General features: G+C 47.3%; 1 protein-coding gene across 1 annotated transcript; it reads left to right on the forward strand.

Annotated features, from left to right (window-relative positions):
- Nucleotides 1–8346: 8346 nt before the first annotated feature.
- On the forward strand, nt 8347–16673 carry LOC142134383 (uncharacterized). The gene is made up of 3 exons (XM_075194565.1): nt 8347–8359; nt 12464–13033; nt 15469–16673. The coding sequence occupies exons 1-3, from the start codon at nt 8347–8349 to the stop codon at nt 16368–16370; spliced, it is 1485 nt and encodes a 494-aa protein (XP_075050666.1). The 3' UTR covers nt 16371–16673.
- Nucleotides 16674–18130: the final 1457 nt, after the last annotated feature.

Below are 18130 nucleotides of genomic sequence, written 5' to 3' on the forward strand. Positions count from 1 at the left end.
ATGAATAGGGATTTTTTAAAATTAGAAACTCTTGCAGCATTTTCAGAGAGTGTTCACTTATTACCAACCTCTGGGGCACATTTATCAATATTCACATAAAGTGAAAAGTAGTTTTCAATCCTTATCGCAATGATAAGGATTGAACTACTTCTCACATTTATGTACAGCCCTGCACAGAAACAGCAGTTCCGAAAAACTGCTGTTTCAGAGATAAAAAAAATCATACTTACCCCCCTCTTCGGAAGCGCTGTCTTCGGGTCTTCTCTTCACTCTTCAATTGCGCATGTCCAGTTCCAAGAACTGGACATGCGCACGCAGATCCCCTCTCTGTCTCTGCAACGATAGTTGCAGAGAGAGAGCGCTGAGTGACAGGGAGGGATCATGTGATCCCTCCACACATGCGCTGTCCAGCTCTGCTGTCCAGAGCAGAGCTGACAGCATTAGATTTCCTCAATTCGGATGATGTACGGCAGCTTCAGCTGCCGTACATTAACGTGACAAGTTCCCGAAAAAAATGTTTTTTCGGGACTTGTTAGATTGCGGCCAGGAGCAGTCACCATTCTGTTGAATGGTGACTGCTCCCAAAAACGAAGAGGAATGCAAAGCAGCAGATATCCATGATATCTGCTGCGATGCCCCCTTAATAAATTTTCGGAGGACACTGTGGGACCTTAATGACCCGTTAAAAGCACTATCGTGCGTTATTAAATATGCCCCTCTGTATCAGATTGAGTATAGGTGACTTTTTGCTGTGTGCTTTTTGGAAAAGGATTAATATAAAGAAGAAATTTTGTCTATCACTTAATCCCGTTCGGACTTATCTATTGGTGCGCACCACGGAGACATCTGAGCCTGATTTTCATCAGGAGCCGCTGTTGCGGTAAAAGGCTTGTATATCTTTTCTTCCGTTCGGAATGGTGAGTGTTCGGTTGTATTCTAACATTTCCACTGGCCTTACCTGCTATTCACTCTATTTGGGGTGTGTGGACTTCATCACTTCATCCACACCCAGTCTTCACGCGGATGTCAGCTAAGTGAAACCGTTCATTTACTATTTATACTATATCCATAATTTAAGGATGGACATATTGAATGGCTAATACTCAATCCTACATAATATATAATTGGTTAGCGCCTTGGATGATACTCTCTGTGTTATCAAATTTTAGCTTCATTTGTTCACAATTTATTGGCATGCATGCTGTTTTCAAGTTGTAATATAATTTTGTTATTATTATTATTATTTTTTATTTGTTATTTTGTATATATTAAATGTATATTTGGCCATCTTCTGCGCAATTCTGATCTTTTTACCAATTGTTTGTTTAGTGGAGGATTTGCACTGCCTCTATTGAGTTGCTGCATTGGATGCCTATTGGTATTATTATAGTTTAGTTCCCTCTTCGCGCCAGAGATTGAGTAGATTATATAACACATTTAAAGAACAAGATTTGTCACAAGGCTACATACTTTGTGATTGAATCAGGTGGTAGACCTACATAGCGGATGTTTATCCATATAAACTACATACTGCTGATTCCCTCAGCATTACACTATACCTTAACATCATTAATCTTATCACTATACATTCTTATCTACAAATAAAGACACCGACAACTTTGTAGTGGCAAATAACGTAAACTTTTTATTTATTTATTATTTTTATTTATTTATTTGTTTATTCCTATTAACCTATTAAAGGGTGGCGGCGAGAGCAATACAATCAGCTAACAACTAATAGCGAAACCGAACAGTGTATGGCCCACAGGCACTAACCACTGGTCCCAGGCACCACAGTCCTTTATGATCGGCCGGTGCTAAATCTGGCATCATAGTGACCACTCCCCTCTGGGCTCTCCAAGACGTACGCGCACAGTGCAGGTCAAGGGGTCCTCGCACAGAGGTAGCAAGAGCCAGGGTGCTTGGAAAGGAGCAGTGACGTGAGGCCAATCAGCGATAGCACCGTCTGAATTAGTCGCTGATTGTAAAAGCTCTCCTGCCACGCTGGAGTCCTTTAACGGACACCCAGCCTGCCACCCAAAGCCCTCACTAACTTGCCTACTCTCCAAAAGAGCTGCTCTACAAAAAGCCAATTACCCTCTTCAGACAGGTGAACTCCATCGTTCCTATAGAGATGTCCATGCTCAGATCTTATCAATGGGTGATCTACCACTATTCCCCCTATTTCCCATATTATTTTCCTTGTTGCCCTGTTTAATTCGGAAACAATGGCTTTTATTTTATTGAAAGCTATCTTTGGACACCAGTTAATTCGGGGTATTATATTGGACCAGCATACTGATATTGAAGGCCATCTATTTTTAATCTCTCTGAGATCCTCTCGAATGGCAATAATTAAGTCCAAAGACTTTCCTATGCCGACATCATTTCCCCCCAAATGTATCACCAACACATCTGGTGGGCCTGCTTTAGCAATTTCAGCAGTCAAAAGTGGCATAAAACCTTGCCATCTCAAACCTCTTACACCAATCCACCGAATATCCACAGGCCTGCCAAAGGCTTCTTTATTGTTGGCAAATTTATGTCTGGACGCCCAGAACATGAATGAATGCCCAACAAACCATATTTTTAGACTCCGAGTTGAAACACCTGCAACACAGATAATAGGAGTCATCACCAACAGGTTGCTCACATACACCTCCACCGATACACCTTGTCCCCTTCTTGATATTCATATCACAGCTCCATGTAACGTAGAACAGTTAGTTAACTTCTAAGTGACTTCAGGTGACTTTAATTAATTTTACTTTACTTTACAAATATTAAACAAGAGGGGTAGTGTTAACCCAAATGAAGGTAAAAACCATAACCCCGGAGGCACACCACTAATCAGGCCTTTTTCGGAGGAAAAAATGGCAAAATCCCTTCATGCCCCCGTATAAAAACAACGGCGAGCGGCAGAGCCCAAGGTTAACACGGGAGGGGAGTGACCTACTGCGTACTGACTATTTGTTCGGCCTAATATACGTTTTGTACGCATCTGATCTCCAACGACCCAAAGCTTTAATGGTGCTAACAGAAGAGCCCTCCTCAGCTGCAGCTGTTGCTGCTCCAATTCTGAAGGAGTGCGTACCAAAGTGTGACGGGTCTAAAACACGTGCACTAACGCACGCTTAAATATGGCTGTGAACTGAAACTACGACAGTGGAGATTTGTCGGCATGAATCAACCAGGGCTCAGCCCCATGTGGTCTAATTTCCTCAAACTTATTGCACCAGTACACGGGACAGATCTCACTATCCTCCTGAGCAGAGATGGAAATCCACTAACCACTAGCCGATTGATCTGTTTTGGATCTAAGGATTTGACAAGAAAGCATGTTAACATCCAAAAACATATGCCTGGCCGACAAAGCGTTCCCCAAATCATGCTTAGATTGCGCCACTAACTCACTCACCCTGAATGCGCCAAAGAAAGCCAGCGAGAAGCTGAGCGAAACAGCAGCACTTCATAAGCATTATCAGCTATGTATGCCAGCGCAGACATCATTTTTCTTAACATACTCTTATGAACAGGCCTCCTCACATCCTCCTTCCCTGGTTGAAGCTTCAACCAGCCTTTCAGAGCTTTGGATATTAAAAACCTCTTTGTCAAGTCATTCCACCCATGAAGTTTAGCCATAAATGAAATGCCCGCCAGCATGGCTGCCATTAAAGTTTTAGTAATTCCCTCCTGATATTTAGCCCAAATGAAATCCAGCATGTCAGCGCTCTGACCTGAGTCGCACTGACCGCGCGACTGTAAAAACTGCCGCCACTGCAGCCACGCACCCCGATATGCCCTCCTGGTGGAAGGAGCCAGCGAGGATTCTGCCAATCTTATAATGCCTGTTCGACTACCTGCCAAAGCAAAGAGGGACATGGCGTACCCTTAATGTCAGCCTGTGGAGCTAATTCTCTAAAGCGTCCCCACTGCCCTCGAGATAAAGCATCAGCCACCTCGTTCTCAGCGCCCGGGACATGTCTCGCCTTGAATGTAATGTCATATTCCAAACAGCGCAGAACTAAGTGTCTTAACAATTCTATGGCTGGAATAGAAGAGGCGCTCTGTTTGTAAATGCACTGCACTACTCCAAGGTTGTCACACCAGAATATTACCTGCTGCCCCCTTAACACCGACGCCCATAGCTCCACAGCCACTACTATGGGGAACAATTCCAGCACCAGCAGGTTGCCTAGCAACCCTTTGGAGCGCCATGACTCCGGCCATCGATCCGCGCACCACCTACCCTTAAAATAGGCTCCAAAACCCACGGACCCCGAAGCATCCATTACTAGCTCAAGCTGTCTACTGGCAACAGGTGGAGCTGGCCAAATACAAATGCCATTAAAGTTCTCTAAGAACCTCAACCACATTCCCAAATCTCCCTTCACCTCCTTAGACAGGGTAATCCGTGCGTGTGGCCGTGACACTCCTGCTGTAGCCAACTGCATCTACAAAACACTTTTCTCATTGGAATAATTCTGCACGAAAAAATTGAAGGAGCCTAACAATGACTGGGCCTGGCGCAGCGAAATAGACCTAGAAGCTAAGGTAAGTCCGATAGCTCTTACCAGCTTTGTAACCTTCTCCTGGGGCAATCTACAACACCCTTCCACCGTGTCAATCTCAATTCCCAAAAATGACAAACAATGTAAGGGACCTTCTGTCTTGTCATGTGCCACCGGCACTCCCAAGACAGAAAATAAAGCCTGAGCCGAAAACAGTATGTCTGCACATTCTGATGAGTCAGCCTTTCCTATGATCAGGAAGTCGTCCAAATAGTGAGCTATCCCCACGTGACCCATTTCTGCCTGTATACACCAGTACAGGAAGGAACTAAACGCTTCAAAATACGCACAGGACACTGCGCAACCCATCGGCAAACGAAAACCTATGAAGCTAAATGACTCCGGATGTAAGGGAAGCAAGCGAAAGGCAGATTCAATATCAAGCTTTGCCAACAAGGCCCCTCTCCCGAAGGTTCTAACTAAGTCTAACTCTTCCTCAAATGACTGGTAACTTACGGAACTGTCCTCCATGGCTATGGCATCGTTAACCGATTGCCTGTGGGGATGTGACAGGTGCTGTATAAGCCTAAACTTCCCTGCTGCTTTTTTAGGTACTACTCCCACTGGGGATAACACCAAATCTTGAAGTGGCGGGGATCGAAAAGGGCCTTCCATGCGACCCAAATCCACTTCTTTCCTGACTTTCTCGATAAACATAGGCCGACTGCAAATTCTTTTTTGCCACAGCCCTGACTGTACCAAATATGGGAAGGGGAAAACCATAAGTAAAACCTGAACCCAACAACTCCGCAAGTTTCCTGTCCGGAAACAGGCGAAGCCACCTGTCCAGCTGCTGCGTCTGGACCGGTGAAACTGCCTTACTGATTGGGCAGAGGCTCCCCCCTGCCTCTACCTGCCCCCGGCACGGCTCTCGTGCAATCTGTGGCTGGATGAGGTCCCCTACATTTTGCACAGGAGTGCTGGTACCTACATGCATTCCCTCGGGCGCATGTGCCACTGTTAAAGGCGAAACACCTGTTTCTAATCTGCGCTGAGGGAGAGCTACGTCTCCCCTGCATCCGAAACCTCTGCGACCTGATCTCCTGCCCCACGCTTACCTTAGGTTGCATCATTTCCATCCACGTCTCTACGTCCTTACAATCAAAAGGGATTATGTGATTTCCTTTGACCTTCTCCCGAAACCTCTCGTCATACCTACGACAGATGGACCCCACCATCTTTTTTATAAATTCCCATAATTAAATGTAGGTATCGCCTTACGTCCACCGACGCCTCCGGCCTAGTTTCCAGGTACACAGAGGCAAAGACACTAAACGCCGTTACCCAATTAGGGAATGACCTATATGCCACCTCACCTATCCCCCCTTTTTCCCTTGTCTTCGCCAACTCCTTCTTCCCCACCATCGTAATGATGAAGACATCCACATACGCGCCCTTCCTAATTCTCTCCCTCGAACTCTTCCTAATTCCTGCCGTCAGTGCTGTGTAGGAACAATGTACCACTGGCCCCCTGCCTGCGTTATCACTGTCAGCTGCACGCGCTACCATCCTGCGACTCTTTGACCCACTAAAATGATCAAGCGCACAGCCTGCGCGGCCGGGATGGATGACCCAACCGCCACCTCCAGCCGTCCCCGCTTCACTACCTCCTGCTCGCTAACAAGGACCTCCACTCTCGCGGATTCCCGCTCACTAGCGGGACTCTGCCCCCCAGATCCCTCCACTTGGTTGGCGGCCGCCATTACCCGGGACTGAGGGAAACATCACTCTCAGCGGGGAGTTCAGCAAGGTCGCTGAAACATGCTGGGGGACCCGCACTACGCCTGGGGCGAGACATTTTCCAGCAAAGATGAAGATTAATAACACCCAGAGTTAAATTAAAATACAAATCACGCCCTACTCTTAAGCAATACAGACAGAGATAACTTTCTGAAAGATAATCACACTATTACAGCGAAATGAAAACACACAGATATAGAAATTAAGCTAAAAACTTCAGATAAACCAAATATGTTTCACTCAGCCTGACAGTGATCCGATCAGCAGAAATCCCGATGCAAGAGGAAGTAGCACTGCCTAGTCAGTAGTATATATCAAAAGTCTCCTCCTACTTTCCCCCTCACATCCGGGAACAAAGCACCTCCCACATTTCACACTGTAATGTCCGTGCTTGCCTCGTAACAAGCAGATGTGTTTATCTGCATTCAGCTTAAGGGCTTCATTTTTAACAGACAGCAGCTACTCTGCAATGGAGTAACTTTGTCTGGTAAGTGACTCCACTCTTCCTGTGACTCTCGCTTTAACTAATACACCACTGCACACAGACTCTGCACTAGCACTAGAAATGCATACAGTGCATTAACGTTACAAACTTACAGAATTACTCACTTCTGTGCTCTCCAGTTTACACCCTCTTCCCTGCATTCCTCCCATTCAGTACTAAAAGCAAAACATTTTACCTCTAAACTGCACCTCCCTCATGGTTACCACATTAAGCCATACTCTCCTCTAGTGGCTGCTACGAAAACCTCTACACACCACTAAAACCCCTAAAATGATGTCCCCCCATTCTGCGCTAATATCGCTACACAGATCACATTGCACTATATACTCCCTCTTATGTATTATACCCCCCAAACACTCTGTTTCATCCACAATTCTACACTTCTAAAATTGTCTGTGCTGCCTCAAACACTACCCAGCACCCCTTCCACAAGCAGAGAACACCATTTGAGTATTGCAGTTTGTCACTGCATGTATTCTAAGCCCCCTCCTCACCAGCTGCATTATACCATGTAACATTCACAGCACTTCACTTAGGCTTTCTCATTCTCCAAACTGTTCTGTCATAGACAATGACAGGGTCATTTTTGTCACTGTTCCCCTTACCTTCTAAGCTTTCACTCAGTATTAAATAAATATAATAATATAAGTGTTGCTGCTGTTGCCACAACACTAAAATGTGCAGAGGCAGAGGATGGGACCCCGGAGCAAGAGACAGAGGCTGGGACCCCGGAACAGGAGACAGGCGGCTGGAGCTGGCGCCTCAGGACAGGCGCCAGGAGTTGGCTTCTCAAGACAGGCGGCAGGAGCTGGCGCCTCAAGACAGGTGGCTGGAGCTAGCAGATTGGGCCTCATCCCAGAGACCAGAAATGGTGAAGCGTAAACAAATCCGGAATGTTGAGTGAAAACAACAGAGGATGGATCAGTAGGCTGTCGTGGTCTGCGGAAAGGACAGTCCTGTAAGAAGTGTGCATTGCAGGCACAGTAGACACAGTTTCTTAGCTATTCTGCGATGGGGGCGTGGACCACCTGTGAACCGGGAATTTGCTACACCATAGTTCTTAGTAAACAGCAAATTTGTAGAAGCACAATTAAGAGGTGCTGTTTGCACAGGTTCAGCAGCAAAGAAGGTGGATTGAGACAGACCAGCAGCTTCTGTATTAGGATAGACAGAATCAGACAGTCTCCTGAGAGGGTCCACAAGTAAAGCGGAAAATTTAGCAAGCTGAGAACGTAGCAAGATAATGTCCATTTGTAAAGTTTGTAGCAGTGGTAATTCCAAGATTGGTGAAACAGACATGTTGCAAAAACAAAGGAAAAAAGAATTGCAGAAAAGGGTCCCAGAATAAAAATCTTCCACACGACTCCTAAGCTGTTTTTTTTGTGGGCTGGTTATACTGTCACGGTTCAATGCAAAATGCAGCTCAGGAGCCAGGAATGAGGTGATAACACACGATGTCTATTGCTGGAAGTACAACCTGATGGTGTAATAATGAGCATTCAAGTAAATGCAGAAATAAATACCGGGTAGATGGTTGATGCAGGTAAGCGGTAATATGGAGAGAGCCTAGATAGCAGGTAAACCACAAGTACAGCAGCATGTAATAACAGGAAATGACTACAGAGTGTAACAACAATAACCAGCAATGTATGCTGGGAGTGACAGGTATAAATAGGAGAAGCACCCAGGTGCCAGGAATAATTAGTGCAGCAAGGTTAACTCCTAAAGCACAAGAAGCAGGCACAATAGCAGCACCTCTGGTGATCAGAGGTACTGCTGCTAACACATAAAATGAAACACAAATAATAAAGTCCAGGGGGTAAATGTATCATATTCCGGTTTGTACAAGTCACCGGAAATCGGCGAGATGACAGCTAAAATTTAAAGCGGCGCTGCCTTGTAAAGGCAAGTTTCCCCTTACAAGGCAGTGCCGCTTTAAATTTTAGCTGTCATCTCACCGATTTCCGGCGACTTGTACAAACTGGAGTATGATACATTTACCCCCAAAAGTCCAGGAGGCAGGAGCTGCCAATACAAAGCAGCAAGTTCTAAGCAGATCGTACCAAAGCTAGATTAATGTATATCTACCATTTTATATATTCTCTTGAAGGGAACCGCGACCTACATGCCTACACATGACCTGCGAGTCAATCAGTGAGGAGAAGGCTGAAAAGTCACTTGCACACATGCGTTCAGTAAGCTTTTCACGTGCCGAGCTCCAGCGCCTTGACACACACGATAACTACTTTTTGGGTTCGACACTCCAGTATGTCCACAATGCAGACAAAAATGCAGCTTATAAGGCTGCAAAGAGAAACTGATTAAGGGTTCTGGCTGCCCTATGTAATACACCCACAGTGCACCCCCTTCAAAACATTAAAGGAAAATTTAGACAGATTCTTTTACCAGTTCTTGCAGCTTTGTTGTCGTTTAGATGTCTTCTGGAAAGTTGGGGATCCTCATGAACACCACACAATACAGAGATCATGTCCCCACCAGCACCCAATTCATGACCCCCCCACTCATTTCATTACACCCCAGCAGCCAATTCATGACTCCCCTGGCAATTTCATCACCCACTTCCCAAGTTATTTCATTAACTACCACCCCACATACCTTCCACTTGCCAACTTATAACATTAGTGAACAAGATGTATGAAAAAATGTCTCTTAATCCCCAGTCGCCAATTCGTGACCCATCACACTGCCCGCTCAATACACAGTCTTCCTCCTCGCAGCACACACTGCCCCCCATTGCAGCACACACTGCCCCCTCTTGCAGCACACACTGTCTTCCCCCTTGCTGCGCAGTCTTCCTCCTTGCAGCACACACTGCCACCCCCTTGCAGCACACACTGTATTTTCCCTTGCAGCGCACAGTCTTCCTCCTTGCAGCACACACTGTCTTCCTCCTTGCAGCACACACTGCATCCACCTTGCAGCACACACTGCCCCCCTTGCATCACACACTGTCTTCCCCCTTGCAGCACACACTGTCCTCCGCCTTGCAGCACACACTGCATCCCCCTTGCAGCACACAGTCTTCCCCCTTGCAGCACACACTGCCCCCCCTAGACACACACTGTCCTCCGCCTTGCAGCACACACTGCAGCCACCTTGCATCACACACTGTCTTCCCCCTTGCAGCACACTGTCCTCCGCCTTGCAGCACACACTGTCCTCCGCCTTGCAGCACACAGTCCTCCGCCTTGCAGCACACACTGTCTTCCTACTTGCAGCACACACTGCATCCCCCTTGCAGCACACACTGCCCCCCTTGCAGCACACACAGTCTTCCTCCTTGCAGCACACACTGTCTTCCCCCTTGCAGCACACACTGTCTTCCCCCTTGCAGCACACACTTCCCCCCTTTGCAGCACACACTGCCTTCCCCTTTGCAGCACACACTACCTTCCCCCTTGCAGCACACTGTCCTCCCCCTAGCAGCACACACTGTCCCCCCTTGCAGCACACACTGTCTTCCTCCTTGCAGCACACACTGTCCCCCCTTGCAGCACAAACTGTCTTCCTCCTTGCAGCACACACAGCCCCCCACCCCTCCCCCTTGCAGCACATACTGTGTTCCCTTTATTTCACTATACCCCTGCATAAACAGTAACACAAACTTTACTTACCTGGCTTCTATCTTTTCTTCTGTTGACAGCGAGTTCCTCTCACTGCAGCTCCTCATTGACACGGTCTGGATGTGATGATGACATCATGCTCGACAGACAGTGAGGAGGGAGAGGGAACGTCAGCGTGTTGTGGGCACATGGGGCGGATCGGCGACACAGAATCAGTAAAAAAGAAATATGTAAAAGAAAACAATTACACAGCTGTAACACCGCTGTAGTGACCTCCACAGGTCCTTGCGGAAATTAGAAGGAAGATAGCAAAGCGTAAGTTCGCTATTATAATTAAGATATGAAATATGTTTTTTATCTGGACCATGTAGTTATGTATATAGAAGATAAACGTATTATATATAGTAACATGCTTGTAATAAACTTCACACAATCTACAACACATGCTATGTAATAGGGCTGTGTCAGTATTATGGTTACATGTGTGATTACATACAATTTAAGATATTTAATTTTAATAACACCTCTTATGTCACTTCCATATACAAGTGGTATAGAGGTGTTTATCACATAGTGTGCAATGGTGGAACCATACAATGAAAAGTCAATGGGTTTGACAAAATCTTATTTTTAAACATACTAATATTCATAAAAACTTTAACAAAATAAAGGAAACATTTCCATCTATCTATGTAGGATAGTATCTTGATATAATAATATAGTAGTATATTTTAGTGTGTTTCTAAGTAGGACTCAAATCATTTGTTTGCTAATTCTGTATGTACTTGGGCCTAGGCAAATATTGACAATATACAGGTATACAGTAGTATGAGAGAGGCCATTAAGCCGAAGGATTTTAAAAGCATGTGTTGTGAGCTGAATATGTTACTTACCAACAAGGGGTTAAGCCTGGGACGGAATCAGCCAATTGGAACGAGGTGGGAGTGGTTGTTGAAAGAATATATCCAGCAGTAGAAGAAGGAGAGCTTCCCGTTTCCTGGATCCGGATAACTGGCAGCATCAGGCTAAGTGGTTCTTTTATATTGCATTTTCTGTCTTGTCTGCTCCTATATTTCCCTCGCTTCCTCCATCTCCTTTACTCTTCTCTCCTCCTTTTGCTTTATCTTCTCCTTCTTCCCCTCTTTTCAGTTCCTTGTTTCTCCCCCCCCCCCTCCGTGCCATGGCATCCACCCGGCCCCGCCGTTCCAGGTCTGTCCCCTCCAGGTTTTCCCCCCCTCTGCCTCCTCCTCCACGTTCCGTGGCCTCCACGGAGGCTCCTTCCTCCGTTTCCCGGGCTTCCGCTCCCCCCCCCCCTTCAACCCAGCGTGTATTGCCGGGTCCGTCCGGCGGGTCTGGGCGGGGGGCGGGGCGTGGTTTTAGCCATGCCGCTGCCGCGAGGGGTCCTCGCGGGGCTGGCACCAGGCGACCTAGGAGGTCCAAGGCGCCGGAGCGGGCGGCTAGGCCGCTTGTTACCGGCGCAGGCCCCAGGAAGACAGGAACAGTTCGCGCTAGGGGCAGGGGATCTCCTTCCCCGGCGCCCGCGGCGCCAGGTCACTTCCGGCCCTGGTTCCCTCAGCCAGCTCCCGCTGCTGAGCTTAGGGTGGGGGGGTCCACAGTTGTTAAAGCAGTGGGGGCAGGGGTTCCAGCTCCCCCTGCCTGTTCCCAGGGGCTCCCATCTCCCTATAGGGGCCTGGGCCCCATTATATTTGACCCCCCTCCTGTTTTCCCATCCATCTCCAGCATACAGGTTCCCGGGCTTCCCGGGGATCAGCCCCACATAAATATGCATCAGGATGTTCTCCCCCTTTTGCCAGCATTCCATGGGGCATTAACGGGCGGTACCCCCCTCCCCCTCCCTTTCCCTCGTTCCAGAGACAGCCCCCCTCCCACCTCATCCCCCCTACTATTTTCCTTGGAATCTTCGGTTAGGGCCGGGATATCATCTAACCAGGCCCCCGGGCTGTTGGGGCCAGCCCCGGTCAGTTTTTCTAATACCTGGGGAGCATTTGCACACCAGGCCCCCCCCGCAGTCCCTTCTGTAATTCGGTCTTCCGGCCCTGCAGTTCCAGCTGGCAGCTGGCCTTTTACACCGGCACCATTTTACCAGCCCGAGGCTGCCAATACTAGCACCCAGGGGTTTCTGCCATACCCCCCCAAAGATTTCAGGCCCGTTCTAGATGGTGTAAGTGAGTGGTCGGCCCCCTATCCTTCCTTGTCGGGTCAGTACCTTCACGTGTATCCTAGACCCTCCTTTTATAATTCCGCTGTGTGTTCTAGTAGGGATCCTCAGCTCCCCCCACCAGAGCAGCCACGGGACCGTAGTCAAAGGGTCCCTCCTCCCGCTGGTTTCTACGGTCATCTCTCGAATGCTTCTCCCTTAGTCACCCCGGCAGAGGTCCCACCTCACGTTTCACACAGTTTGTCTCCCCCGCATGCTAACGTGTCTTCTCATCCAGTGACACAGGTGCAGCTGTCCTCCGCAGGGACTCAGGTGGACGAGGGCGGGGCAACGAGTCTTCAGCTGCGGGGAGAAGAGTCGGTGCAGGCAACAACGCAGCAAGGGGCTCGGCAGAGTGGATCGGAAGATGAGGACGTACCGGGGGCTGTTCGGCAGGAGGCACTGGGAACATCCGGTGAGTATGAGGGCTCTACTATATGCAATACACAATACATGTCTGATTCTAGCATTTCAACTACCAGCGCAGAGTCAGCTTCATCTTCCCCTAGGCAGGGTCAGCGCAAGCTGATTAAAATTCTTAACACTCATTTTGGGGGAGCTAAGAGGAAGAGCAGGGACAGGTTAGATACCACCTCTTCCACACCGACAGGAGGACCGCTAGTGAAGTGTGAGAACACAGCATTGTCGATAGGCATTAGACGCAGCATGAGATATAAGATTAAGAGAGGGTATTACGTTGACATATTTGAGCTGACAGCGGACACACAGAAAGAGTTGGCGGCCGCGTGCGCAAGAGGTGGAGTTGGTGAGGATGCGTATAGAAATTTTTCTAACTGGCTAACGGGGGTACTGTGTTTTCTCGGCTTGCTATTTGGAAACGAGACCAGATGCAATTATAGACGTTTGGAAATATCTCCATTTAATTAACGAGATGCATAGTTGTGAACGCCCCGGGACCTGGAGGTTGTATGATAAGCTTTTCCGAGAGAAAGTGCACGGCCAACATTATATGCCCCTGGCCTATAAGGATGTAGAAATCTGGATGAGATTGAATAGAGCCCAGATGGGAGGGGTGCACATGGGGTACGGCCCCCCGCAGTCAGCTAGGTTTCAGTACGGGGGGAGACGTGGTGCTCCCCTGTCCTCAAGGAATCGGTGCTTTGCTTTTAACAACTCCTCATGCGGGAGGGGGGAGGCATGCCGTTACAGACACGCCTGCTCCAATTGTAGAGGAAGTCATCCCCTCAAAGACTGCCCTAGGGGCACCGTTGGCGTCGGTAGGGGACGGGGAGGGGCAGGGAGTGCTATCTAAGGCGGTTTCTCCCATTATATTCCCTATCCTTTGTAGGTGGCTGGCTCTTTATCCGGATGCGGCCCAGGCCTCTTTCCTTAGAGAGGGTTTTCGCCTCGGTTTCCGCCTCCCCATTGACAGTGGGGTGACGGGTACCGCCGCCAGGAACCTTCGTTCCGCATATTTACATCCTGACATTCTGGCAGAGAAGGTTGGTAAGGAGATAGGCCTGGGACGTATGGTGGGCCCCTTTTCATCCCCCCCCCATTCAGGATTTAGTCATTTCCCCGGTCGGGATAGTACCAAAAAAGGCCCCGGGAAAATTTAGATTAATTCAGCATTTGTCTCACCCAGCGGGCAACTCGGTTAATGATGCGATTGACCCTACAATTAGCTCAGTGGTGTACCAGTCTTTCGATGATGCTTTAACTTTAGTTAGGGAGTTTGGCAAGGGAGCGATGATGGCTAAATTGGACATAGAATCCGCTTTTCGCCTCCTCCCTTTGCATCCCGAGTCCTTTAAATTTATGGGTTTTAAAATTCGTAACGAGTACTATGTGGATCTATGCCTGCCAATGGGCTGCTCGGTTTCATGCGCATATTTTGAGGCTTTTAGTTCCTTCCTCCACTGGTGTGTCGGGGCGGGAACTGGACACCGCGGAATAGCTCATTATCTGGATGACTTCCTGTTTATAGGCCCAGCCAATTCCCCTTGTTGTAAAGACATTTTGTTTTCGGCACAAGCGCTATTCCGGGTGATGGGCGTACCAATAGCTGCAGACAAAACAGAGGGCCCAGCCACATGCTTGGCCTTTTTAGGCATAGAAATTGACACAATAGAAGGTTGTTGTCGTTTACCCCCTGATAAAATTGTTAAATTACAGTCACTGATTGAAGAAGTTATGTCGTCCTCGTCCTGCTCCTTACGGAAGGTTCAATCTCTGTTAGGCTCCTTCAATTTTGCTTGTCGGGTGATACCTATGGGCCGAGTGTTTTGTAGAAAATTGCAACTAGCAACGTCAGGTTGCCGTAGTCCCCATTCCCAAGTACGGCTGTCAGAGGAAATTAGGGAGGATTTGGTTGTATGGAAACGGTTTCTGGCATTTTTCAACGGTATACGAGTATGGCCAACACCCCCAGTATCCAGTACATCCTTGGACTTACATACAGACGCATCTGGCTCAAAAGGTTTTGGTGCTTTTTTCCAGGGAGAGTGGTGTGCGGCCCCTTGGCCACAGTCATGGGAGGATGAGGGGTTGGTCCGGAACTTGATAACTTTGGAGTTGTTTCCCATAATAGTGGCTTTAGAGTTGTGGTCTGATCGGTTGCGCGGTAGGAGTGTGGTATTTTGGTGTGATAACCTGGGTGTGGTCCAGACTATTAACAAGCAGAGTGCCTCATCACGCCCGGCGATTAACTTGTTACGAGTCTTGGTATTGAGATGCCTAGAGTGTGATATTAGTTTTCGAGCACGGCACGTTCCTGGTGTAGATAACCAGATAGCAGACTCTCTTTCTCGTTTTGACTGGCAACGTTTTAGGTCTCTGGCCCCGCATGCCCGTGTAACGGGCTTACAGTGTCCCCCTTCTGTTTGGCAGATGATACGATAGGTATAAAGTGGCTAGCGGAGGCGTCCTTGGCTCCTGCGACTAGAAGGTGTTATCAAGGGGCATGGGAACGTTGGTTGGGTTACCAGGCGTCTTTCAACAGCAGCATCTCAGGTCAGATTCCCTCTATTACGGGCTTTATGTGGAACCAGTATAACGAGGGGGTGTCTAAAGCGAGAATGGGGTCTCTCTTAGCCGGTATTTCATTCATGGCTAGGCTTAATGGTACACAAGATCCCACGAAGTCATTTATTATATCAAAGGCTTTGAAAGGTTGGTCTAGAATGCAGCCGATGAAGAATGACACTCGCCGGCCTATTGACGGCCAAATTTTAGCTAGGCTGGTCGAGGTTTTGCAGAAGCTAGCTATAGATGATTATGAGGCTTTGCTGTTCGGGTTAGCTTTCTCAGTAGCGTATCACGGTGCTTTCAGAATTAGCGAGCTAGTAGCCAGATCCAAGAATGACGTAGGGGGGGCTTTACTGTCTAGAAATGTGATTTTACAACCTAACGTTATGCGCTGTAAGATAGTTAAGTCAAAAACAGACCAGTTAGGCCGAGGTCATTGGTTGACAATTACAGAGCAGCAGGGAGCAGTTATATGCCCAGTCATAATGGCCAATAAATTCGCTAGTCTCCGGCCCACGGGGGAGGGTGTGTGGTTAACTCATATGGACAAGACCCCGTTAACTAAATTTCAGTTTAACGCCTTGTTGAAACGGGCGCTAGGGGAAATAGGTCTAAATCCTGCAGACTATGGTACTCATTCTTTCAGGATAGGGGCTGCCACTGCCGCTGCAGTTGGGGGTGCATCTGTCCCCGAGATTCAAGCACTAGGGAGATGGAGGTCACAGGCATATAAGAAATACATCCGGCCTTATAAGGAGCCTTGAAAGGGCTCTTACTGCACAGTCTTGCATCTCCTCAAGTCTTTCAGTTTTCTCTATCGCTTTTATCTTATCTTTTTCTCCTCTATCACTTGGTGACTCAGGGCTGTGCTGCTCGCTGTGTTGAACGGGGGCGTGAAGGGATTTTCTCCCCTTGTTTCCTTGGCAAGGCCTGATTAGTGTGTGTGCCTCCCAGGGTTATAAGGGGTTTTTTACCTTCATGTGGGTTACCAACTTTCCTTTTCATTTGTTTAAGAGTTAGAATAAATTAGTTTTGAGAATAAATAAAATTAAATAAAAGTAAATAAATAAATATTAAAAAGTTTAACAGGTGTCCCTCATATGGGGTATAAATGTGTAGCTAATGAAAAAGTTTTCTTCCGTGGCAAATACTTCAAGTAAACGGGGGTGGCCCCTCTGGTAAGGAGGGGCTATTTCCAGCAAGAAGGCTGTAGAATTAGAACACGTTTTGTGGTAGTCGTTATGGTTTCTTAGATATGGGTATGATCTGATGAGAATATTTATTTTGTCCTAGGTTCCACGGTGACGACGACGCGAGTATGGGTCGTGGGGCATTCGTTTATTTTTTGGGCAGCAAAGCACAGATTAGCGGATAGGCGGTTCGGTTTCAAACACCCAGTTGACATCAGGTGGTTGGGCAAGAGGGGCATGTTATGGGCGGAGTTGATTCCCACATTGTGTAAGGAAATGGAGGAGCACGGTACCCCCGATATAGTTGTGATTCATCTGGGAGGTAATGACGTGGGTAGAGGAAAATCCCTAGATTTAATCATAAACGTTCGTGAGGGTCTTGCACAGATACACGCCCGATGGCCTTCAATGAAGGTTTGTTGGTCTAATATAATTCCCCGGTTGTTTTGGAGGTCATCTATTCCCCCGGCCACATTGATAAGGGTGGTTAAAAAGATAAACGGGTACGCTAGGCAGAACGTGAAAAGCATGCAAGGGGTAGTGATAAGTCATCCTGGGTTAACAGTGGACAGGAGACATCTTTTCAGAGCGGATGGGGTGCATTTGTCGGCAGAAGGAATGGTTTTATTTATAGAAAGTATTTTTTCGGAGTTGAGGGGTTTAGTTTTTTCTTTAGGTGGCGGGCCGCGTGGTCCATAAGAACACACGGCTGTGGTGGGAGAGCATGGCAGTCAGATGGTTGTTAAACATACGGTACGTAAGTGTGGGCGATATAGCCTTGGTTCCCTCGTCGTTATCAGACTCGTTGATGCTCTAGTAAGGAGTATCAGGTTTTGCCTTGAAAGGGTTTGACCAGTTTGAGTCCAGAGGGTATTGAGTTAATTTATAGTCGATAGTACCGGCCAATAGATAAGGTGTTAAACCAGGTTGGTGGAAAAGAGACGATCTTCCACAATATTGGTTTATGTTGGTTTAGCTGGCTGCCCTGCTCTTCGCCACCTATATAAAAAAGGTCCAAATTGTTGATAGAAAATTTTGATAGATTTTGATAGAAATAAAATAAATAAAAGAAAATAAAAATAAATAAAATAGTTTATAGAAAATAAAATAAAAATAAAATAAAAATAAAAATAAAAATTAATAGCAAAAATAAAAGGACCTTTTTATTTCCAAACTTAAGTCGGTGTCCGTGTCTTTATTTCATGGTTTCTAAGTATGGTGTAAGGTTAACACAAAGGTGGTTTTACATATGGGGGGGGAATCAACACTATGCATTTTAGTATGAGAGAGGCCATTAAGCCGAAGGATTTTAAAAGCATGTGTTGTGAGCTGAA

The sequence above is a fragment of the Mixophyes fleayi genome, chromosome 1, assembly GCF_038048845.1.
Source record: "Mixophyes fleayi isolate aMixFle1 chromosome 1, aMixFle1.hap1, whole genome shotgun sequence".
In the NCBI taxonomy this organism is placed as follows: Eukaryota; Metazoa; Chordata; class Amphibia; order Anura; family Limnodynastidae; genus Mixophyes; species Mixophyes fleayi.